The 26427-nt window shown below is 44.0% G+C and overlaps 1 protein-coding gene across 1 annotated transcript in view; it reads right to left on the reverse strand.

Annotated features, from left to right (window-relative positions):
- Nucleotides 1-26207, reverse strand: part of SACS (sacsin molecular chaperone) — a 102899-nt gene extending 76692 nt beyond the window's left edge. Inside the window, exons 1-2 of the mRNA XM_077298390.1 lie at nt 25809-26207; nt 16617-17025 (exon numbers count right to left, since the gene is read on the reverse strand). Coding sequence (XP_077154505.1) covers nt 16617-16672 — 56 coding nt within the window. The 5' untranslated portion in view covers nt 16673-17025; nt 25809-26207. The remainder of the gene's footprint in view (nt 1-16616; nt 17026-25808) is intronic.
- Nucleotides 26208-26427: the final 220 nt, after the last annotated feature.

Here is a 26427-nt window from a genome sequence, read left to right on the forward strand (position 1 = left end):
ATGATGTTGGCAATCGGGAGTTGTTGGCCATGAAGTGGGCATTTGAGGAGTGGCGTCATTGGCTCGAGGGTGCTAAGCATCGTGTGGTGGTCTTGACTGATCACAAAAATCTGATGTATCTCGAGTCTGCTAAATGCCTGAATCCTAGACAGGCCCGTTGGTCATTGTTTTTCTCCCGTTTTGACTTTGTGGTCTCGTATTTACCAGGTTCAAAGAATGTGAAGGCTGATGCTCTTTCAAGGAGCTTTGTGCCTGACTCTCCTGGAGTCTCAGAGCCAGCTGGTATTCTTAAAGAGGGAGTAATCTTGTCAGCCATTTCTCCGGATTTGCGACGAGTGTTGCAGAGATTTCAGGCTGGTAGACCTGACTCTTGTCCACCTGATAGACTGTTTGTTCCTGATAAATGGACCAGCAGAGTCATTTCCGAGGTTCATTCCTCGGTGTTGGCAGGGCATCCGGGGATTTTTGGCACCAGAGATTTGGTGGCTAGGTCCTTTTGGTGGCCTTCCTTGTCACGGGATGTGCGGTCATTTGTGCAGTCCTGTGGGACTTGTGCTCGAGCTAAGCCTTGCTGTTCTCGTGCCAGCGGGTTGCTCTTGCCCTTGCCTGTCCCGAAGAGGCCTTGGACACACATTTCCATGGATTTCATTTCGGATCTTCCGGTGTCTCAGGGCATGTCTGTCATCTGGGTGGTATGTGATCGCTTTTCCAAGATGGTCCATTTGGTGTCTTTGCCTAAGCTGCCTTCCTCTTCCGATCTGGTTCCTTTATTCTTTCAGAATGTGGTTCGTTTGCACGGCATTCCTGAGAATATCGTGTCTGACAGAGGATCCCAGTTTGTTTCCAGGTTCTGGCGATCCTTTTGTGCTAAGATGGGCATTGATTTGTCGTTTTCGTCTGCCTTTCATCCTCAGACTAATGGCCAAACGGAGCGAACTAATCAGACACTGGAGGCTTATTTGAGGTGTTTTGTTTCTGCAGATCAGGATGATTGGGTGACCTTCTTGCCATTGGCTGAGTTTGCCCTTAATAATCGGGTTAGTTCCGCTACTTTGGTTTTGCCATTTTTCTGCAACTCTGGTTTTCATCCTCGTTTTTCCTCGGGACATGTTGAGCTTTCTGACTGTCCTGGGGTAGATTCTGTGGTGGATAGGTTGCAGCGGATCTGGAATCATGTGGTGGACAACTTAAAGTTGTCACAGGAGAAGGCTCAGCGTTTTGCCAACCGCCGCCGCGGTGTGGGTCCCCGACTTCGTGTTGGGGATTTGGTGTGGCTGTCTTCTCGGTTTGTTCCTATGAAGGTATCCTCTCCTAAATTTAAGCCTCGCTTCATCGGTCCTTATAAGATTTTGGAAATCCTTAATCCAGTGTCCTTTCGCTTGGATCTTCCGGTGTCGTTTGCCATTCACAACGTGTTCCATAGGTCTTTGTTGCGGCGCTACGTTGTGCCTGTGGTTCCTTCTGTTGAGCCTCCTGCTCCGGTGTTGGTTGAGGGCGAGTTGGAGTACGTGGTGGAGAAGATCTTGGATTCTCGTCTCTCCAGACGGAGGCTTCAGTATCTGGTCAAGTGGAAGGGCTATGGTTAGGAGGATAATTCCTGGGTGGTCGCCTCTGATGTTCATGCGGCCGATTTGGTTCGTGCCTTTCACGCTGCTCATCCTGATCATCCTGGTGGTCTTGGTGAGGGTTCGGTGACCCCTCCTTAAGGGGGGGGTACTGTTGTGAATTGGATTTTTTGTCTCCCTCTTGTGGTCACTAGCGACATGACACTCATTAACGAGAGGAACCACTAACCAAACACTATTAAGCAAGAGGCACCACTAACCAAACGACACCATGAAGGCAAAGGAGATCTCCAAACAAGTCAGTTTTTGAGAAGTACAAGTCAGGGGTGGGTTATCAAAAAATATCCAAATCTCTGAGCACCGTCAAATCCATTATCATCAAATAGAAAGAACAAGGTACCACAACAAACATGCCATGATAGGGCCGCTCACCAAAATTCTCAGCCTGTGAAATGAGAGCAAGCAAAGACTGGAATGTCTGTCCATACGACCACAATAAGCCATACACTCCATAGAGGTGGCCATTATGGAAGAGTGGGCAAACAAAAGCCTTTACTTACACACACAAATTGTAAGGCTCATTTTGAGTTTGCCAAAAGACATATGAGAGACTCCCCAAATGTATTGAGGAAGGTGCTGTGGTCAGAAGAGATCAGTATAACTTTTTGGCCACAAACGTAAAAGCTATGTCTGGCACCAACCAACACAGCGCATCACCCCAAGAACACCATCCCCACAGTGAAACATGGTGGTGGAAGCATCATGATGTGGGGATGTTTTTTAGGAACAGGGATGGGGGTGGGGAAGTCTTGGGGAAGATGGATGGTGCAAAATACAGGGAAAGTCTTGCGCAAAACCTGTTTCAGTCTGTCAGTGATTTGAGACTGAGATGAAGGTTCACTTTGTGAATTGGATTTTTTGGCTCCCTCTTGTGGTCACTAGCGACATGACACTTTGAGTTTCTTTCCTCAGCTTGGTACCCACCTGGCTCGTTAGTCCAGGGGTGTTGCTATTTAAGCTTCCTGGATTTTCAGTCTGGTGCCTGGCATCGTTGTAATCAGTTCCTTTCTGTTTGCTCCTGTCTGCTGGTCCTGGTTCTTGCATAATAAGCTAAGTCCTGCTTCCTTATTTTTTAGTTATTTGCATTGCTCTTATTTTTGTCCAGCTTGTACTAAATGTGATTCCTGATTTTGCTGGAAGCTCTAGGGGGCTGATATTCTCCCCCCGGGCCGTTAGACGGTTCGGGGGTTCTTGAATATTCAGCGTGGAAATTTTGATAGGGTTTTTGCTGACCGTATAAGTCATCTTCCTATATTCTGCTATTAGTCAGTGGGCCTCTCTTTGCTAAAAACCTAGTTCATTCTTACGTTTGTCTTTTCTTCTTACCTCACCGTTATTATTTGTTGGAGGCTTGTATCCAACTTTTGGGGTCTTTTCTCTGGAGGCAAGAAAGGTCTATCTTTTCCCTTCTAGGGTTAGTTAGTTCTCCGGCTGGCGCGAGACATCTAGAACCAACGTAGGTACGTTCCCCGGCTGCTGCTATTTGTGGTGCTAGGATCAGGTATATGGTCAGCCTAGTTACCACTGCCCTATGAGCTGGTTTTTGTGTTTGCAGACTTGGTAATAACTTCTGAGACCCTCTGCCATTGGGGTCATAACAGTTCACCTTCCATCAAGACAATGACACAAAGCACACTGCTAAAGCAACACTCGAGTGGTTCAAGGGGAAACCTGTGCACGCTCTAGACTGGCCTAGTCAAAGCCCAGACCTTAATCCAATTGAGAATCTGTGGTCATACATGAAGATTGCTGTACACGAGAGGAAACCAACAAACTTGAAGGAGCTAGAGCAGCTTTGCCTTGAGAAATGGGCAAAAATCCTAGTGCATAATATAGAAAAATGGCACACCAAGTCATCTTCTTCATAACCATTTATATTTTTAAAAAATCCTTTGTATTTACAAAAACTTTTAAATTAAATTAATTCCTTAATGACCGCCAATACATCTTTTCACTGACCTGAGATATAAGAGAATATCATCCCCATACAAGAGACAATGCAGCAGTTGTCGGATGTCCACTATAGCTCACAATTTGCCGAATTAGCCACGATCAGTGTTGGTACTGCCAATATCTGTTTAACCCCTTAGATGCTGCTGTCAATAATGACTACATCATATAAATGGTTAACAGAGTGTGGGGGCTTCCTCTTTATCTCTATCGGCACCCTCAGATCGTGATTGTGTGGTCCTGATGCTTGCCATGGCAATTCACAACCAAATCGCAATCTTAAGAGTCTCCTGGCTATAGCAACCTGTTCAGAAGTTAGCGACATTTAGGGGGGAAAAATACACTTTTACATTCCTGTCATGTCATTTCGCATTAATTTCTGAAATCACCTGAGGGGTTAATAAACTAGCTGACTGCAGTTTTGAATATGTCGAGGGGTTCTGCTTTTAAAATGGTATCACTTTTGAGGTTTTTCCAATATATAGGACCCCGAAAGTCACTTCAAACCTAAAAAAATAAGTTTTGTAAATTTCTTTGAAAAAATGAAAAATTATTGCTACATTTGTAAACCTCCTAAAATGCTAACAAAATAAAAGAACATTTTACAAATGGTGATAATGTAAAGCCGACATGAGGGAAATGTTGTTTACTAAAGTTTTTGTGTGGTATGACTATCTGGATTAAAAGGATAATCATTCAAAGTTTGAAATTGCTAATTTTTCTTTAAATTTGTCAAATTTCTGATTGCCTTTAAAAACAAACGCAAAAAAACATATCACCCTAAAGTTACCATTATCATAAATTATAATATCCCACAAAAAAACAATCTCAAAATCACTGGGATTTGTTGAAGCGTTCCAGAGTTATTACCACATAAAGTCACACTGGTCGGATTTCAAAAAATTGGCTCTGTCACTAAGGGGTTCATTATAATCACCACTGTGAATTACGGTACATATCCAGACTGCACTGCGGGCTTATCCAAGCTGCAGTTAGATCCTAGTGGCAAAATGTGGAGAGCCCATAGAGACTTATCCAAAGCGACTTGCAGCTGTAATTGCTGCAAAAGGAGGCTCTACAAAGTACTGACTTTAGGAGGTGAACACTTATCCACACTGAAGTTTTCAGTTATTTTTTCCTATTTGTTGTTTGCTTCACAAAAAAAACAACAACAAATGTTCACAATTTTAGGCATGCTCTTTGCATGAACCGATGCAAACCCTCAAAAAAAATACTGCGAAATTCCAGGTTGTGAGGTGGCAAAACACAAAAAATTGGCAAGGACGGTGAATCCTTTCTCAAGCCACTGTAGATCTGTTTGAGAATCTGCCCCTAGAGTTTATTGTAAATGAAAGGTGGCATTGTCACTCCGAGACATGTAATGACTGACAGTCTGCTCTCCTGATCTACAGCACATGTCTCTGGAGGCAGATTCTCAGGGAGATCTATGTCCGGCCCATAGATCTTAACGGTTCATTTACACTGTTAATGAAAACCTGGATTTCTCTGGAATAAGACATCGGATTGCAGATATCAAGGTATCATTTTATTCTACTTTCCATGACCTACAAGCCTATATAGATGGCTTAGGAGGGTTAATCCTACTGACAGATTACCTTTGGCTAATGGTAACCAATAAAATATGTAAAAATATTTTTTTTTTCCATGTTAAAGGTGTCTAGCTGAGGTCCATAGGTTTTATTACTGTGAATTTGTCAGCACGAAAGGCTGTCAGGATTTTCTATTAGCAGATGTAACTGGAAGGTATATTATACAGATTTCACAAAACAATTCAGTAGTAAGCATTCTGTTACACTGTGTCATCGTAATAGTGAGCCCCAGGCAGAACGGTGCTAATAGTTCACAAGGGCAAGTTCTCCCCCCAAGCTTAGGAATATGCCTCCACATGTAGAGTAGCCTGGGGTTTCCACAGTCATCTGCTTAGTCACTCCGAGACTACTTATAGACCGAGAAGAGTATTTGACTATGCTCCATATCACGCGAGGCTGTTACTCCAGCTCAGATCAGTAAAAAGCGATTAACATCAATACCAAGAATAAACTGGAGTCTTAGGCTATGTGCACACGTCAGGATTTCTTGCAGAAAATTCCTGAACAAAACCAGACATTTTCTGCAAGAAATCCACATGCAGATTTTTCGCGTTTTTTGCTCGTTTTTTTTGCGGATTTTTCCGGAGGTTCTGGGATGCAATAATATAGTGGTAAATCCGCAAAATGAACATGCTGCGTTTTTTTCCGAGATGCGTTTTTTTCACGGAAAAAAACGCAACATATGCACAAAAATTGCGAAATTCATTCTAAATGATGGGATGCATATGTATGCGCTTTTTATGCGTTTTTATAGTGAAAAAACAGCTAAAAATCTGCAACGTGTGCACACAGCCTTAAGGCTATGTGCACACGTTGCAGATTTTCATGTGTTTCCGCGGCGTCTTTGGCTGAACAGATTCATGTCAAATCCACATTGTGGTGCACAGCCAATGCTAGTCCATGTGAAATTGACATTTGTTGTGTACATGCTGTGGGGAAAAAGGGCGGAATTTTTATTTTCCGCAGCATGTCAATTGCTTTGGCGGATCTGCAGCGTTTCTGCACCTATTGACTTCCATTGTGTCAGGCACATCCGCAGCAAAACCGCAGGTGTATGAAAGATCTGCAGTTTTGCTGCGGATGAAACGCTGCAGATCGGGAGGGAGTATGTGGGTGGAGAATATGTGCAAGTATGTGTGTGTGGCGGTGTCTGCGTGAATCTGTGTCTGTGCGCAGGTCTGTGTGTGTGTGTGTGTCCCTGTGTGTGTGGGTCTGCGGAAGCAGCCATTGTGTGATAGGACTACTGCTCCCATCCAGCAATGAATGCTCACAGTGACAGCATTGCCGATGATGGGAAAGTAGTCCCATCAGACAATGGCTGTGTTCAGTAGTAAAAAAAAAAAAACAAACATACAGAACATACAACATATAACATACAGCATATACACATAACATGGAAAAAATGGTGTCCCCTTATTTTTATTTACCAGCTGAGGGAAAGCAGACAGCTGACAGCTAGCATTAATAGTCTGGGAAGGGAGCAAAAAACAATGTATCTTCCCGGCTATTAATATCAACTCACAGCTGTCTACTTAGCCTTTACTGGTTATTAAAAAGGAGGGACCCCAAAAAAATGATGTGGGATCCCCCCTATTTTTAATAATCAGCAAATGCTAAGCCGGCAACTGCGGGCTGATATTAACAGCCTAGGAAGGGGCCATAGATATTGGCCCCCTTCCAGACTAATAACACCATCCCTCAGCATCCATTAGGTTTTCAATAGATTCTCTTAGCAGTGTATGAATGTGAGTTTTCAAGTTTATCAACACTTTATAAAGGTTCGAATTAAAAAATGTTGAGCAAACAATGAGTTGTCGCTTAAAAGAAATGTATCATCAGAAAACAATGTATTGTTTTGATCAAGTTTTATTTTGCACATTTTTTTTAATGGGGCTTCTCTTTTTTTCTTTTTATTTAAAATGTCAGAGAATTAGAAGCGAATCTCCCAAGACTCGTTTTGGACAAATTCACTCAATTCGTTCTTTTCGAATAAACTATGCCCGAATCAAAAGTGCCCCGATTCCCAATTATTTTGCTTTCAAGTCTCTGAAGACACCAAAGCATAACATACAGAGGGAAGGGTTTAAAAAGAAAAGAATCCAGAAAAAAAATGGCGACCAACTGGATTAGAAAGAATTGAATCCAAAAAATGTAAGATTACTGGAAAATTTGGGGAAATTTCCTAAACAAATTTGGCTCGCTACTGATAAATCGATCGTCTCTAATCCTAGAAAATCCCTTGAAAATTGTAGGCGATACATTCCTTTTATTCTTTAATATAGTCAGAAAGAACGAGCCTACAAATAATGGAAATGGGCAACCTGCATTTGAAAACAGTTTAAAGAATATCACATTCACTCAGAAAAGATTAGGCACAGGAATACCATATAATAAACGTGAGCAGTTGGCCTTGACTTTGCAAAACTAATTTGGCAGCGACATAAAGGAGGCAGCGGGATTCCTATCTAAACCAATAAAAAGGCTTCTTCTGCTGTGAGTCACGAAAGATAGACGGCTTCAGTGAAATATACTGCTAAGAAAGACGGAGATCAGAGGGAAAGCGCTCAGATAAAAATTTTAGTGCATAGATGAACTGGTCATGGGGGATGTCAAATTGTAATTTTCCACTTGTTTTTGATTTGCACCTTAATCTTCTTTTAATTTATGCCTTTTTAAAGGGAATCTGATGTGAATGCATGGAGTTGTTAATAATCCCTGTTTTCTCTCCTGCAGATCTAGCAGAGCGCCAATGCTGAGCTCTCTATAACCCCGCCCACACACCTGATTGTAAGCAAGCAATTAGATGTGAGGGGCGGGGCCACACAGGTTAGTTGGACTGTCTTGCATGCCACACCTAGTCCTGCAGTGATAATCTCCTGCTGATAAAACACTGATTGTATTGAAACTACAGCAAGCTGCTGAGCAAGTGACACATCCCTGCAATCAGTGTCTCTGCCCCCATATTATGCTACTCTCAGAATAAATAGCAAAAACCTGATGAGATTCCCTTTAAAGTGTATTATATGCGTCATGTGTGGGTTTTTTTGCCATTGTGGGAAGGGTGTGGGGCTTTTGGCTTATTCATCAACTATGACATATATATATATATTACGCCAATGTACACCCTACACTGATTTTATGATTTGCACCTGAAATTCTTGCACATATTTTGTTATATTTTAGCAGAACCTGTAACTTTTTGAGCTAAAAAGTTTTAAAATTGATAAAAAAATATGTGCACCATTTTGAAGAATTTGGCACAAAAATAGCGCAAGGTGAAAAAAAGATAAGTGGCTTTGAAAAAAAAAATGATGAAAGGGGCCCTAAATGTGTTTGGATGCACAAAGCTGGTTTTCCTCCAGTATTAGTGTGCTTTGTGTGACAGACTGTGTTCATCCTATGTACATCATGTACCTGTCCTACCGCCTCATGATCCTGAGCATCTTCTTCAAAGTTCTTAAGTCTTCTGGGTGATTGAATGGATCAGTAGCTCACATGACTCCATTCATTGCCTATGGGACTGCTGGAAAGGCCACGTGCTGTAATCAGCTATCTTTAGGGGACAATGGTAGTGTGCATGCGATGCCAATGTTCGATTCATTGTCTATGGGTTTCCCAGAAAAGGCCAAGTGCTGTACTTATCAATTTTCAAGGGAAAAATGAATGGATTGGTAGCGTGCATGTGTCACCAACGCTCCACTCATTGTCTACACACTTGCCGTAAAAGGCCAAGTGCTGTACTCAGCTATTTTGAGGGAAGCATGAATGGATCGGTAATGCACAAGCTTTTCCAACGCTCTATTCAATGCCTATGGCTCCGCTGAAAAGGCCAAGTGCTGTACCAGGCTATCTTCAGGAGAGAATGAATAGAGCGGTAGAGAGCATGTGATGCCAGTGCTCCATTCATTGTTTATGGATCTATTGTAATGCACAGTGTGGGAAGACTAAATGCAACACGAAGGGAAGAGGAAAGGGGGAGCCCAAACACTAGGAAAGTGGAGACCCCTAGGCAGATCTAAAATCACCCTATCTGCCCTAAACGTCCCTATATAGGTTCTGCACCTAATCCCTGCCTAACCCTAGCGATAGGCCCTGGTTAGGAAAAGGACGGGGTGAGCACTTGTCAGTCAAAACTACAAATAAAGACAGAGAGGGTAGACGAACAAGGGGGACACTTATCTTAAGCAGACTCAGAGAGATAACACCAGATGTCCTCCAACAGCACCAGAGAGGAAGTTAGCGGACTGCTATCACTCCAAGCCTTCACAAAGGAGAAATGTGAATATCACCTCTCCCTCTCCTCTCCCCTCTGTACCAGTCTGTCACTGTAAACTTGTTTACTGTAAATGATATTTATAACCCTGTATGTAACCCCTTTCTCATGTACAGCACCATGGAATTAATGGTGCTATATAAATAAAAAATAATAATAATAATAATAATAATAATAATCACCTGCGATTCCCAGAAGCAGACAGGGAGTCTATAAACACCCAGGTCCGTGTGTGTCAATTAGAGCTGGATGGAGGATGTCACTGGGTCCAAGAGTCAGAAGAATTAAGAAGGCGTCTGCAAAGTGTGAAAATGCCTCGTGCTGTACTCAGCTAACTCCGACAGTCCCACATGAAGGGAGCGGTGGCGCGCATGCATGGCCACCTCTGCATTCGGATTTGCTTTTTCCAAGCCAAGTTCTCGAGATCAGGCTCTATCGGAGCGGAATAGGTGATAACTTTTAATGGTTGGAATAACCCAGAATATCGGTAGGTCCTCATACACATAAGATGGCACGGCCAAATTCCGTAATTCATATGCCTTTAGCACATACATTTTCTGTAATGCCGTCTTTCCATTTTGCTCATTATTGGCAATGTAAACTTGATAACAATACATATTAAACCATATTCCCATTACCATAGCACCACTTTTATTTCTGGAGTAATATACTGCATATAGGGCTGAGCTCCGCAGGGCGAGTCTTCCTCTGCAGATGGCAAAATACTGCATGAAAGATCTAAGCGGCACCAACCACGCTGTGCAGGACTGCAGACGAGAAGTCATGAGTCAGCACCTCCATTTAGATTCAGGTCATGTAGACTGTACAGAATGGGGAAACAGACAACGTGCCGCTGTAACACAACACAGTGCAGCCGATGGCCGATATTTGGGGGGAAGGATTTTTTTTTGTAATTAAGTGCTGTTTCGATCAACAGCCATTTTAACCCCTTTATGACTTTGGGGGATGCAGAGACCTTTCTCATTTACTCCGAGCAAATTTTTACCTTTTGAAATGCTGAATTCTAAAGAGCATTACCGCTTATTACATAAAACCTTCACGGCCGGGTGATTATTTCGTTTGTACTTTTATTTTTTACTTCTTACTTTGTTTCCAAGAACTATAACTTTTTTTTATTTTTCTGTCAAATCTTCCGATGATATCATGTCAACAGCATAAACTTCTTTTCCACTCTGCACTTTCAACAGAATGTCACTGATGATGTCATGCTGATTGACAGCCGGTTCCCCACTGCCTAACTATGTGGAGCCAACTGTCAATCAGCATGACATCAACAGTGATGCCATGTCAACAGAACAGCCTGGAAGAGAAGGTGCTGCTCTGTTGAGGAGAAATGAAAAATGAAGCAGGAGAATCGTGGATTGTGTTGTCAGAGACCGCCCTCCGTGCAGAATAGGCAGGTAGTTTTGCCCCATTTGCAAAAATAATAAAAGTCCTGGATAAACCCTTTAAAGCACTTTTCTGTCTAGTCTGTTTTTGCTTCTTTTGTGCCTTTTTAAAAAAAAATGACACATGATCCCTTCAATTAGTCTTGAATTATCGCACATTAGTCTTCAATTCAAAAAAGAAAGAAAAATGAGTATTCTAATAGGAAGCCGGAGTACCAGTGCTCAAAAATTTAGCAACATTTTGAAAATTTGTATATTTATGAATTAGCTGTAAAAAAAATTGGACAAGGAAACCAACCTACGAGAAGCAGGTAGGATAAATCTGGCTCAAAGGAAGTAAAATCTTGATTTTTTTCAAGGAGAATTATAAAATTGTGTTTGCATTCACTGTCGAGCAAACCAAAAACTGATGAGGACTGAAAAAACTAGTGTATAATGGTGCAAAAGCCATAATGAAGTTGTGCAAAAATAACAATGGCTAAAATCCAAACTTTTACTCAAAAAAGAAGCAAGAAGAACGATGAATAGGAGCTTTTCTTCCAAATGCACTTGACTTTCCCTGGATGAACATGACGGATCTACAGTGCCTACAAGTAGTATTCAACCCCCTGCAGATTTAGCAGGTTTACACATTTGGAATTAACTTGGCATTGTGACATTTGGACTGTAGATCAGCCTGGAAGTGTGAAATGCACTGCAGCAAAAAAGAATGTTTTTTTTTTTAAATTGTGAAAAGTTTTTTCAGAGGGTCATTTATTATTCAACCCCTCAACCCACCAGAATTCTGGTTTCAGTCAATACCATAAGTAACGTACTCCACCGCAATGGTCTCCGTTCCAGACGAGCCCGTAAGGTAGCTTTACTTTCAAATCGTCATGTCAAGGCTCGTCTACAGTTTGCTCATGATCACTTGGAGGACTCTGAGACTGACTGGTTCAAGGTTCTCTGGTCTGATGAGACCAAGATCGAGATCTTTGGTGCCAACCACACACGTGACGTTTGGAGACTGGATGGAACTGCATACGACCCCAAGAATACCATCACTACAGTCAAGCATGGTGGTAGCAGCATCATGCTGTGGGGCTGTTTCTCAGCCAAGGGGCCTGGCCATCTGGTCCGCATCCATGGGAAGATGGATAGCACGGCCTACCTGGAGATTTTGGCCAAGAACCTCCGCTCCTCCATCAAGGATCTTAAGATGGGTCGTCATTTCATCTTCCAACAAGACAACGACCCAAAGCACACAGCCAAGAAAACCAAGGTCTGGTTCAAGAGGCAAAAAATCAAGGTGTTGCAGTGGCCTAGTCAGTCTCCTGACCTTAACCCAATTGAAAACTTGTGGAAGGAGCTCAAGATTAAAGTCCACATGAGACACCCAAAGAACCTAGATAACTTGGAGAAGATCTGCATGGAGGAGTGGGCCAAGATAACTCCAGAGACCTGTGCCGGCCTGATCAGGTCTTATAAAATACGATTATTAGCTGTAATTGCAAACAAAGGTTATTCCACAAAATATTAAACCTAGGGGTTGAATAATAATTGACCCACACTTTTATGTTTAAAATTTATAAAAATTTAACTGAGCAACAAAACTTTTTGGTTTGTAAGATTTATGTATCTGTTAATAAATCCTGCTCTTGTTTGAAGTTTGAAGGCTCTAACTTATTTGCATCTTATTAAACCTGCTAAATCTGCAGGGGGTTGAATACTACTTGTAGGCACTGTATGTATTTTTCCAACCACTCCAACAATGTAACTGCAGAACAAGAATCGATTGCTGTATCTGATGGAAGATGTTTTTTTATATAAAAATGTAATATTTAGACAGAAAATGTTTGTCTACCGCGTGTGTTGTTTCTGCACAGGGAAATATGAAGGTGTAACATTCATCAATCAGGTACGCCGCGCACTTTTGTAAGTTTTTGCTGATGCTGCAGTTCAGACTTGGGCTGCATGAAGTTTTCGTAGAGTTATAGACAAACTACAGCGGCCGTCCAGCATGGAAAGGTCTCTATAGACACTTTATGGGGTGGCCCAATCCATACAACCTCTGCCCATATGCTCTGTCAAGACTTGTGACCATCACAGACCATCTAATTATATTAGCATACCTCCCAACCGTCCCGGATCCCGCGGGACTGTCCTGATTTTGACAGCCAGCCCCGGGATCCCGGGCGGGACACTAATGTCCCGTGCCTAGGGCAGGGACAATGCAGGGGGCGGCACCTGAGTAGCTTAGGTTTGTGGCTGTTTTTTTTTTCTTATACATGCTGGGTCTCCTCCCGACCGATCCCTCCCCCACCCCACCCCCCGCCCCCGCCCCCTGTGTGTGCGGCGCTGCCACGCTGAGGAAGAGAGCCAGCAGCGATCAAGATGAGAGGTCAGCGACTCACTTCCTCCTGTGTGTGCACGGAGCTCCGGCGTCTCCTGCTCTTAGCTGCTATCCCGGCAGAGAAGGAGAGACGGGGGAGGTGCCGGGACAGTGCAGAGCTGTGAGCAGCCGGAGAAACTGAAGAGCTGCACATGGACAGATCAGCCGCCCCTGCACCACAGAGGAGATTGTGTGTGTGTGATGTGTGTGTGTGTGTGAGATGTGTGATGCTGCATTTGTGTGTGTGTCATGTGTGTATGAGGTATCTGGTGTGTGTGATGGCTGGGTGTGTGTGATGGCTGGGTGTGTGTGATGGGTGTGTGTGTGTGATGGGTGTGTGTGTGTGATGGGTGTGTGTGTGTGATGGCTGGGTGTGTGTGTGTGATGGCTGGGTGTGTGTGTGTGATGGCTGGGTGTGTGTGTGTGATGGCTGGGTGTGTGTGTGTGATGGCTGGGTGTGTGTGTGTGATGGCTGAGTGTGTGTGTGTGATGGCTGGGTGTGTGTGTGTGTGTGATGGCTGGGTGTGTGTGATGGCTGGGTGTGTGTGATGGCTGGGTGTGTGTGATGGCTGCGTGTGTGTGTGTGTGATGGCTGCATGTGTGTGATGGCTGCGTGTGTGTGTGTGTGTGATGGCTGCGTGTGTGTGTGTGTGATGGCTGCGTGTGTGTGTGATGGCTGCATGTGTGTGATGGCTGCGTGTGTGTGTGTGTGATGGCTGCGTGTGTGTGTGTGTGTGATGGCTGCGTGTGTGTGTGTGTGATGGCTGCGTGTGTGTGTGTGTGTGATGGCTGCGTGTGTGTGTGTGTGTGATGGCTGCATGTGTGTGTGATGGCTGTGTGTGTGTGTGTGATGGCTGCGTGTGTGTGTGTGATGGCTGCGTGTGTGTGATGACTGCGTGTGTGTGTGATGACTGCGTGTGTGTGTGATGACTGCGTGTGTGTGTGATGGCTGTGTGTGTGTGTGATGGCTGCGTGTGTGTGTGTGATGACTGCGTGTGTGTGTGATGGCTGTGTGTGTGTGTGATGGCTGCATGTGTGATGCATTTGTGTCAAAGCTGCATGTGTTTGTGAGCTGCGTTTGTGATGCTGCGTGTGTATGTGTGATACTGTGTGTGTGATGCTGCATGTGTGTGAGCTGCGTGCCTGTATGTCATTATACAGTATGGAGAACTGTGGCCATAATACAGTATGGAGCATCATGTGGGGTCATTATACAGTATGGAGCATCATGTGCAGTCATTATACAGTATGGAGCATCATGTGCGGTCATTATACAATATGGAGCATCATGTGCAGCCAGTATACAGTATGGAGCATCATGTGTGGTCATTATGCAATATGGAGCATCATGTGCAGTCATTATACAGTATGGAGCATCATGTGCAGTCATTATACAGTATGGAGCATCATGTGCGGTCATTATACAATATGGAGCATCATGTGCAGTCATTATACAGTATGGAGCATCATGTGCGGTCATTATACAGTATGGAGCATCATGTGCGGTCATTATACAGTATGGAGCATCATGTGCGGTCATTATACAGTATGGAGCATCATGTGCGGTCATTATACAGTATGGAGCATCATGTGCGGCCATTATACAGTATGCATGCGGTCATTATACAGTATGGAGCGTCATGTGTGTTCATTATACAGTATGGAGCCTCATGTGTGGCCATTATACAGTATGGGGCATCATGTGTGGTCATTATACAGTATGGAGCACTGTGTGGCCATATTTTTTTGTTTATAACTATTGTATATGAAACAGTGTGATCAGCAGTGCTAAATGGGTGTGCTTGGGACGTGGATATGGGTGTGACTAGTTATGAATGGGTGTGGTCAGAGGCGTGGCCTAAAATTTGGCCTAAACTTTGTCCCTCTTTCCCATCTTCAAAAGTTGGGAGGTATGTATTAGGGACCCCAATTGTACAGAATACAAATTGAATACACTTGCAGACACATTTAGCATAAACAATGCCCACCAGAGTAAAACAATATTTTTTATTTGGATTATTTTAAAGCTGACATTTCACGCCAATCATCTCGGGATATCTTGAACAAACAAAGTAAGGAAAGCCACATCTGTCTATTACTGGGCCAATCACCTAAATTAAGGGAGTAACCATCATGAGCATCCTGAATAAGATTAGTTGAAACATAGGGTTCTTTGCTCTATAAGTGCAAAAATTTCCCATGATCATTACAATATAGGTTTGTCCACCCCAAAAGCTTATTAAAGGTGTTATCTACTACTAGGACAACCGTTTTTTAAACTAAATATTCGGCACCGATAAAATAAAAAAGCCTATACTCCCCTCCCATTCCCACGGTGTCGGCACTCGCTGTTGTGCGGTGTTGTGACATGTGACACCGACGCCCAATCAGCACTGGCGTCACTGACTCCGCCTTTGGACAAAGTGAACATGAAGAGGAAGTCCGGGAGCAACGGGTTCCTGGCTTCCTCTTCAAGTTCAATTCATATGAAGACGGGAACAGTCACGACAGCGCTGATTGGGCACCGGCGTCACGTGTCACAACACCATGCCACAGCCCTACAGAGAGTGAGTGCCGACACCACGGGAAAGGAGCCCTTACGGGAGGTGAGTATAGGCTTTATTAATTTTATTTACTTTAAGAACGGGGTTGTCCTAGTAGTGGACAACCCCTTTAAAGGGACTATTTAGGACTTTCATATTAATAGACTCGGATTGGCCTGCGGAGGGACATGTGATTTCAGGTGGGCCCCGATGCAGAATTGGCCCCCAACTCTGTACATGAGCAGTGCTTTTGAACAATACATGTGATCCTCAAAGTACAGACAAAACCAACATCTCATCACTCATGTAACAAACTACCCAGTTTATTATTATTATATAGAAGCTTATATAAATTTGTGAATGAGGGGAATATAATAATATTTGCATGTAGTTGACCAGAGGGACCAAACAGTCAATGTTACTGGCAAGCATTTGGCAAGCCAGTCCTGCACTGACATCATTATCAATAGAAGATTGGTGGTGGATGAACACCGAGCAGCCATACTGATCAGCTATTTGCACCTCCTGCTATGGCCGGATGTACCGCAATGGCTGGCTCCTTACCCCATGTAGTGGTCTTTCTAGGGTACTGCAGCTGGGTCTCCATTGGAATAAATGTATATCAAGCTACCACAGGAGCAGAACACAGCTGATGTGTGGGGGTAGCAGATAATGATCCCCCACCGATCTAATCTCCATGACCTATCCTACAAATTGCTCATCAATACATAAGTCCACCCACATTGACTATATGAAAGTTTTGTATGATTCTTCTGATCTGCACAATAATTTCCAGGCAGACAGTAATTTACATAAAAGATAAAACACGACTTACTTTATGTCCATGGCTTCTTTCATATTTCTCTCTCGTAAAACAGACGTAGAAAGCATCAACTTGTCTGCAATATCTCTGCGCTTTGTGATTTTCGCGACTTGACCGAGTCCGTTCGCTACCTCACAGCCGACATTTTGCCTTGAGTCGCTCTATTACTCCTCTGATTCCACCTGACGTCTCAACGGACTTGTCTATCTTCCCAAACAGGACCTTCAAAAAATTCACCAACTTCAGACCATTAGCAATCAATCAGCTCATCGGAGACTTGTGTCCTTGTTCCCAACATAGACACTTTCCTTCGCTCACGACAGGGACTCTCTTCTGGATGGGGACATTAAGCCAATTCACACAGGGGATTTCCTCTCCTCGACTTTCATTAGCAGCCTAGATCAGGAATGCGGCACCGTATCTGTGACAAGTAAAGAAAAGGGGTAGGCTAGTTAAATTGGTTGTCCACCTTTGAGGACTTTTTTTTTACTGAAATGCATGCATTAGGGGCCAGATACAATTTTTGGAATTGAATTTCATTAAACGTTCTGCACAGTTTTGTTTTGTTTTCAGGCTTTTTGTTTTCGTGTATATTGAACTTTGATGTGGTCTTTGGCCATAAAAGGTTTTGTCATTTGGGGAACTTTTTTTTTTACTGAAATGCATGTATTAGGGGCCAGAAACAATTTTCGGAATTGAATTTCATTAAAAGTTCTGCACAATTTTGTTTTGTTTTTCCAGACTCTTTGTTTTCGTGTATATTGGACTTTGATGTGGTCTTTGGCCATAAAAGGTTTTGTCCACCTTCGGGGAACTTTATTTTTTTCAACTTAAATGCATGTATTTGGGGCTAGAAAGCATTTTTGCTATTAGGTTTCATTAAAAATTTAACAGCTTGCTTTTTTCAGGTTCTTTGTTTTCCTGCATATTAAACTTTGATGTGGTCTGTAGTCATAAAAGGTTTTGTCCATCTGTGGGAACCATTTATTTTTTACCTAAATGCATGTATTCATGTATTAGGGGCTAGAAATAATTTTTTTCAAATGGGTCTCATTAAACAATTCGCACAATTTGTTATTTTTTAGGTTCTTTGTTTTCCTGCACATTCAACTTTAACTTATTCTGTGATCATAAATCAGCAGAGAGGAGTTTATAAAAAGGCAGAAAGAGTTACAAACCAACTGATTGAGGGATTCTCAGTTAACTCATTCTGCAGCCACAGTAGACAGTGCAGCACCAAGGCTGTAGAAGGAAAGTGGTGCAACATTTTTTTTTAATTAAACCCAATTGCAAGACAGATTTTTAGTCCTGATTATATGCACAATCCTGTATGAGAATATATATATACACAGATATATTATATATTCTATATACCGTATATTATCTATAATATATACCAGTATATACTATAGATAGATAGATATCCTCTCTTGCAGCAGAGATAGCATTCCAAGAGTTGGAACTTTTATGTGGAACACAGGCATGTAAAGCTGCATGGTAACGCAGATGCCATCTAGACTTTCCTGTTTGGTGACTGATGTTGTTTTGGGCAGAGGGGGGGGATATGTGACAAAGTCACTTGAAAAGTACTGGAGGGGAGGTATATTTGACTAAGGGTGTAAGCTTCAGTGATAGCAACCTAGCAAGAGCTGAAATGAGTTAATCAGCCATGTTTAGTGCTAGGTTGATTGCACAGCTGAATTTGATTGATCAGATGTTCCTGAAGTGGGCGAATTCCTGTAGCAACAAGGATTGCGCCATATGTTGTTTTTGTTTTCCTGTTAGGCCAGGAAGGCAGGGTGTGTTTTGACAACATTGCACTGGTTTACGTTATATATAAAATCATTCAAGAAAAGTGAAAAATGTTGAGAGATTTAAGTTTTAAAGCCTGCTAAATTGTGAATGTAGCTCTGTGCTATTGGGACTCTAGCATTTAATTCAAGATTTTATGACTTTTAGTAACCTGCATAAAAATTTCAAATAAGAATATCTCAACCAAAACGTGTGTGAATATAACACTTGCTTTAGGGTTGTCTGGGATCAGTCATCGATGTCTGATCAGTGGGGGTGCAAACACCCGGCCTCCCTGCTCATCAGCTATTTCCGGTGACGGTGGCCGGAACTGCTCAGTGAACAGAACCAAACAGCACAGCTCCATTCCCTGTGCAGTGGTCGCTGATAAAGACTAAATCTCAGCTCCTACTGAAATCAATGGGAGATGAGCTGCAGCTGCAATAAGTTTAACATGCAGGAAAGCTCATGTTACTAAATATTTCCCTGGGGGGGTACATTATCACAATGGAGGGAAAAAAAGGTGCCATTTGGGGATCACGTCTTGTCATTCTGTGTCTGTATACAGCAATGTTATAGTAGACGATGCTAATGTATAGAAAGGATCTTGAAGAAACACATCTGCTAAATGGATCACATAATGGCCTAGAGGTGATGGATGCCGGTGATGGGTGCCATACTATGACATCTGTCGCCACAGATCGAGTACAGCATTTATTGAACATATACATCATACCTAAGAATTAAAAGAAAATAATGTTATATGTGAAATAATGTTACATTGTCCTCAAAAAGTAGGATACGAGCAGTAGTCCCTGCCTATGGATAGGGTTTACATTATATTATCTTTCTGGCACATGAACAGCAACTTCAGCCATGGCTGTAGTGCCTTCCATAGACATCAGACTAAAGTATCCCGAACCCACAGATATCGGCAATATCAGCCAAAGGTTTAATGTGTATGGGGTCTCTCAACTCTCCCCTGACATCAGAGGGATCCGGGACGTCCAGTTTTGTACTGTCTATTCTTGTGTTCTTCAGGAGTCTGGCAGTAGCTGTCTAGTAGAGAACAAAGGAGCGTTCGGTTGACCTTCGTGGTCTTTGGGTATGGGGAGTTGGGGTAGATAGCTGTCAGCCGAAACATATATAGGTCATTAACAGCTATTGGACAATCCTTAGGACACCCGGCTTCCCCGTCAATCAGCTGTTCCTGGTGTTGGCGAAGGCCGGAACTGCCCAGTTACGAAGAGGCACAGCAGAGCTCCGTTGACAAAATAGTGGCGACGACCAACATCAAGAACAGCTGATCGTTGGGGGTGCCAGGTGTCGAACCCCCGCCGATCAGACATTGATGACCTATCCTAAGTGAGTGGTTGACAACCTCTTCAAGCTCACCTGGAATTCTAGTGCAAAGCTAACAATTTTGATGGTGAGCCCTCATGGGCTGGGTCCTCTCTCCTCCTGTACCAGTCATAACTTTTATTGTGTAAGATTATTGTACTTGTTTTTATTATGTATACCCCTCCTCACATGTAAAGCGCCATGGAATAAATGGCGCTATAATAATAATAATAATGTAGAAAAAAATTGTCCATATACCTTCAAAGTAATGTTACCAGCCCTAAATTCTATAAATATGTAGCTGCTAACTTTGGAACTAGATTTCTTCTATTGTTATAAAAATGTGACAATTTGCTTTATTTCTCATGTTCTTCTGGAATGGGGATGATGCAGAAGTCCTGTAGTAATAGGTAAGAATGTCAGCGTAGAGCGTACACTGGTGACCGATATCCAATATTTGGAGCAGAAGTAAATAGCTGAACCCTCGTTCTATAGAATTTCCCTACTGAAGATGGACAGAACGAGGCACGGTGCAGACACCATCAGCTCATCTTTCTGCTGGATAACCTTAAGGTACCTTCACACGAAGCGACGCTGCAGCGATAGCGACAACGATGTCGATCGCTGCAGCGTCGCTGTTTGGTCGCTGGAGAGCTGTCACACAGACCGCTCTCCAGCGATCAACTATGCCGAGGTCCCCTGGTAACCAGGGTAAACATCGGGTAACTAAGCGCAGGGCCGCGCTTAGTAACCCGATGTTTACCCTGGTTACCAGCGTAAAATCTAAAAAAAACAAACAGCACATACTTACATTCACGTCCCCCTGCGTCCACTTCCTGACTGACTGAGCGCCGTACAGTGAGAGCAGAGCGGTGACGTCACCGCTGTGCTGCTTTCACTTTCACTTTGCGGCGCTGAGTCAGAGGAGGAAGCAGACTGCAGGGGACGCAATGTGAGTATGTGCTGTTTGTTTTTTTTACATTTTACGCTAGTAACCAGGGTAAACATCGGGTAACTAAGCGCGGCCCTGCGCTTAGTAACCCGATGTTTACCCTGGTTACCAGTGTAAAATATCGCTGGTATCGTTGCTTTTGCTTTCAAACACAACGATACACAGCGATCGGACGACCAAATAAAGTTCTGGACTTTATTCAGCGACCAGCGACATCACAGCAGGATCCTGATCGCTGCTGCGTGTCAAACGAAACGATATCGCTAGCGAGGACGCTGCAACGTCACGGATTACTAGCGATATCGTTATAATGTCGTTTCGTGTGAAGGTACCTCTAGGCTGCTCCAAGGTCACACCTATCTTCTCATGTCATGTCATGACTCCACTTGTAAGGCACATAGACAAGCGGGGGCTTTATAGAAATCACAAAGCCCCCTCACTTACATTTTACGGTAGGAAAGGAAAAGAAAGAACTTTCTGGGGCTGAGTTTTGCCACCTAAGGCTATGTGCACACGTTAAGTATTTGGACAGAAATTTCGGCACCATTTCTGCATCTCTTCGTTGGCCGCTCACCTCCTCTTGCATACTTATATGTCCGAAGGTTGGGATAGAGACAATGGGCTTGGTGACAAAACAGCCTCACGTGAGCCCTGAGAGAGCGAGTGCCGACACTAGTAGAACGGCACCGGCAAGGGAGGTGAGTATAGGCGTTTTTATTTTAATGGGGCCAAACATTCAGATTGAGAAGGTATGGGGCCAAACATTCAGATTGAGAAGGGGTTGTCCAAGTAGTGGACAATCCCTTTACATTTGCTTCCCCTGCATATCCTTTTACAGTATAATCCCCATCTTCCCCTGGGCAGGGGAGTCCTGCACAAGATCCTAATACCCAATATATATATAGCAGATATATATAAATTTAATATCAATGTAAATATAAATTTTTACATTGATTTTCAAAGTAAGTACACCCGCCTTATCTGATCGATTTCTATAATATGTGCAGCTTCTATTGTGAAATCAGGTGACAGATTCCATTTAAGAACCACTGCTAAGAATTAATGTGTTCCTCTGAAGCCAAAAGGTTATAGCCTCTCCAGTCCCTGACAAGCATCCACTTCCATTGTCGCCGCAGCAAGCTGTCATAGAATGTGTGAGACAATGAAACATATGTCCACATTAACCAGGGATAATCACTTGGGAATAAAAAACACTTAGACGACCCCCACAAGTCATGCTAATATTAGACATCACTCACTGCTGTGAACAATGGCATCACAAGAATTTACATCCCCCCCGAGCCAGAAGTGACGGAGCCGTCCATATTAATATCCCAGCGCTGTCCTGTCCCACTAGAATACATGGACTGTAGTATCTACAAGAATATAACAAACTGCGCAACCACAGCGATTAGGATAGAAAGGATCTGGATGGATAAGCTGCGTTATCGTCTTTACCCGCGTCTGAGCTTCGATTGATCTGACTAACCAGTTACTCATCATGATAAAGAGCAGAAAAACAAAAGTTATAGTGTGCTGCCGCATTGGGAAATGATGCAAGGCTACGAGGCAGGGATGGACTGCAGCTCTGCACTGCAATTTGTCAGGTTTGTATAGGCTCTAAGTCCATCATGCTCTCAGGATAGTATGGGCCGCAAGCCGTGTCGGACTGGGGTACCAGAGGTCCACCAGTAACCAACCACAGGGCTCCACTTTTCAACAACATGCAAATGTGACAATATCCTCAATCACAAATTTATATAACAATGCACGAGATGCCGCCTTTGTCTGGACACAGTGATTCAAGTACATTGTGACAGGTACTGCTCATATAAGAGGGTGGTGGCCCACCGGAGGATTCTCCTTTTCGCCGGTGTGCCAGTCCAACCTGACTGCAAGCACTGGATCACGACCCATAAAAGGGAACATATGATCCATCAAGCTTGACCAGGACAATAAACCCCAAAATAAGTTCCTTTTAACTCTATATAATGCAGTACAGAATGGAAGCCTTTCATCCATATACATCCATCTCTTTCGAGAAATATATTCTGGATTTTTTTCTATTGAGAAAGTATAGACATTGTGGTCCAATTAGCTCTGCTAGGACGGTGGCAGAGCAAGTTATCACGAGACAATATAGAATGCACACCCTAGATCCTGTAGTATTATGCTCTGGTTGTTGGGGACAGACTGGATCCTTCTTCATTCAGCTCTGTGTCCATTATACAAACTCAAAGTGCTGCATCTGTCACTGGAAATCTGATTGCAAGTTCTCGATCTTGGTACATAATTGACTTTTCAGGTAATATAAGACTGCAAGCTATGAATCTTGGGCCATCAGGTCCAGTTGGGACAATAGCCTGAGTTTTCGATCCTGGTCCATTCGCTCTGTTGGGACATTTTAGAAAGTTCTTTATTTTGCTTCATTATGAAGAGTTGGCTCAGGTTAAACTGCAGATAGGGCATGCCTTGTTCTAGTGGGACAATACAGGGTGTAAGCCCCAGCTCTTTGTCAACCTTGTCCTGCAGGGACAATACAGGCTGTGTGCTCAGGATCCTGGTTTACAATGCTTGGTTGGGTCAGTATGGGCTAAACATCCTGGATCCTGGTCCACCTTTCTGCTCTGCTGGGAGTGATATGGACATCAAGTCCTCTATTCTAGTCCATGTGCTACTGGAATAAAACAGAGCACACTTTTTATATCCTACTCCAGCATACTCTATAGGGCCAATATTGACTGTACATTCTGTATCTTAGACCTGTATTGGTCCAGTATAGATTTTAATAACAGTAGTAAAGGGATAATATATAGATATAAGTGCAGTTTTCTGGCTCACTAGGCCATAGTTTGTATACTGGTGGGACTGTACAGACTATCATGAGATGTGAAAGCAAATGCGAAACGCGCGTCGGCGCTGGGGGAACACACTGCTACATGGGTGAACATTTGTAACCTGAGTGATATTGCTGGCTTCCTACCTATTCCTGCTGCTCTTAGGTTCTGTATTATTCTGTATGAGCTATGGCATATTTCTGCCACATTTCTGAACTTATTTTTCACAACCTTGAGCATATACTTTATTATTGATTTCAGCATTTCTCTACTTTTTGGCTACCCCTATATAAATTTTCATCTTTGTCCCATTGCGCTTCCTGTTCGTTTTCATTTGTGTGATTGATTTTATATTTTTGTGTAATATGAAATATAAATGTTATATACCTATTCTCTACACATATATTTGCTTTACTTGGGATTATCCACTCTGTAATATCGGAGAATCTATGCATCATTTGGAGTTCCCTGTATATAATTATTCGGGACTATGGTCCCCTTTATTATCCATGAGGTTTGTCTTTGTAGATTAAGCATAGCATGAGATGATGGCAGAATTCACACAAAGAATTTGACAACGGTCCGCTGAGTTTTGTCAGACTCAGACTTTAGGTACACACATGGGGTGCACACGGGTGCCCATGCAGTGCACAGTCTAAGGCCTCACACACATGGGGTGCGCTCAGGTGCCCAGGCAGTGCACAGTAAGGCCTCACACACATGGGGTGCACACGGGTGCCCAGCCAGTGCACAGTAAGGCCTCACACACATGGGGTGCACACGGGTGCCCAGCCAGTGCACAGTAAGGCCTCACACACATGGGGTGCACACGGGTGCCCAGCCAGTGCACAGTAAGGCCTCACACGGGGTGCGCGGGTGCCCAGCCAGTGCACAGTAAGGCCTCACACACATGGGGTGCACACGGGTGCCCAGGCAGTGCACAGTAAGGCCTCACACACATGGGGTGCGCTCAGGTGCCCAGGCAGTGCACAGTAAGGCCTCAGACACATGGGGTGCGCTCAGGTGCCCAGGCAGTGCACAGTAAGGCCTCAGACACATGGGGTGCGCTCAGGTGCCCAGGCAGTGCACAGTAAGGCCTCAGACACATGGGGTGCGCTCAGGTGCCCAGCCAGTGCACAGTAAGGCCTCACACGGGGTGCGCGGGTGCCCAGCCAGTGCACAGTAAGGCCTCACACACATGGGGTGCACACGGGTGCCCAGGCAGTGCACAGTAAGGCCTCAGACACATGGGGTGCGCTCAGGTGCCCAGGCAGTGCACAGTAAGGCCTCAGACACATGGGGTGCGCTCAGGTGCCCAGGCAGTGCACAGTAAGGCCTCAGACACATGGGGTGCGCTCAGGTGCCCAGGCAGTGCACAGTAAGGCCTCAGACACATGGGGTGCGCTCAGGTGCCCAGGCAGTGCACAGTAAGGCCTCAGACACATGGGGTGCGCTCAGGTGCCCAGGCAGTGCACAGTAAGGCCTCAGACACATGGGGTGCGCTCAGGTGCCCAGGCAGTGCACAGTAAGGCCTCAGACACATGGGGTGCGCTCAGGTGCCCAGCCAGTGCACAGTAAGGCCTCAGACACATGGGGTGCGCTCAGGTGCCCAGGCAGTGCACAGTAAGGCCTCAGACACATGGGGTGCGCTCAGGTGCCCAGGCAGTGCACAGTAAGGCCTCAGACACATGGGGTGCGCTCAGGTGCCCAGGCAGTGCACAGTAAGGCCTCATACACATGAAGTAGAGCTGGCCGATGTATGATTTGTGACACAATTATAATATTACCTCTATAAAATGATAACATTTTCCCATATAAATTGTGCAGCGACTGCAAAGTCCAGATAAGAATTCATTCAATGAGCAGAGGAACAGAAAAATGCAAAGCTGGTGAAGGATGCCTGAAATTCTGCAGATGAGCCAACTACACATACAATGTAACCAGAGTAAAGCAACGAAGTAACGAGAGCAAAACAATAAATAACATTTATCAAAACAAGAAATAACATGCAGCAAGAGAAAAACAACAAATAAAATGTAACAGAAGCAAAACAACAAACAACAAGAGGAAAACAATAAAAAAAATGCAACCAAGAGAAAACAAGAAGACAATTGAAACAATAAATAACATGTAACAAAACAATAAATAACATTTATCAAAACATTAAATAACATCAAAACAACAGACAGGTACAGTGCCACATAGTCAGTGTGCTTGTCCAGTGATTCAGAAGGTGATCAGCTAGGAAATGAGCAGGGAGCAGAGGAGGGAGAGGATACTCACATGCTACCAAGGGGTAAGAAGACCCTCCAGACTGCAGATCTGGGGGCTGGGTGCACTCTGTGCTGTAGGGGGATCTCTGTGCTGTGGGGGGATCTCTGTGCTGTCCTCTCCTGTACAGTCAGCAGCTTCCCTACATAGTGCTGCAAGGCTTGTGCTGCACCAGGAACAGATCCAAACAAGTCCAGTGCAGCAGAGGCTATGGCTCCCCCTTCATGCTTCCCCCCTTAAAGCCACAGTTTGCATTTCCCTCCTGTCTCCTGTGACAACTGAAGATCATGTCTGAGCAGCGCAGATGGGAGTTCCCAGGGCAGCACCCATCACAGCACAGCCCTGCTACCGTTAGATGAGGTGCCTGGGCTGAGGGGGTGGTGGGATGGGCACTGCACATGCGCAGTACACGGCTGGGTGAGCCAAGGGTGCCATGTTTAAGGGCAGTGAGCATGCTCAGATGGAGAATGCAGATATTGTGACTCCATTTTTCAGGGCAGTGCACTGGTAGTTCAGGGAGTTGAATGTAGTTTATGTAAGTTACTGATGCTGAGAGCTGTACGGTCACATCAGCACATTGCTAGAGAAAGAAATGAAAGTAAATACAGTAAAGTACAAGTTATGATGACTG

This window comes from Ranitomeya variabilis, chromosome 3 (genome assembly GCF_051348905.1).
Source record: "Ranitomeya variabilis isolate aRanVar5 chromosome 3, aRanVar5.hap1, whole genome shotgun sequence".
NCBI lineage: Eukaryota > Metazoa > Chordata > Amphibia > Anura > Dendrobatidae > Ranitomeya > Ranitomeya variabilis.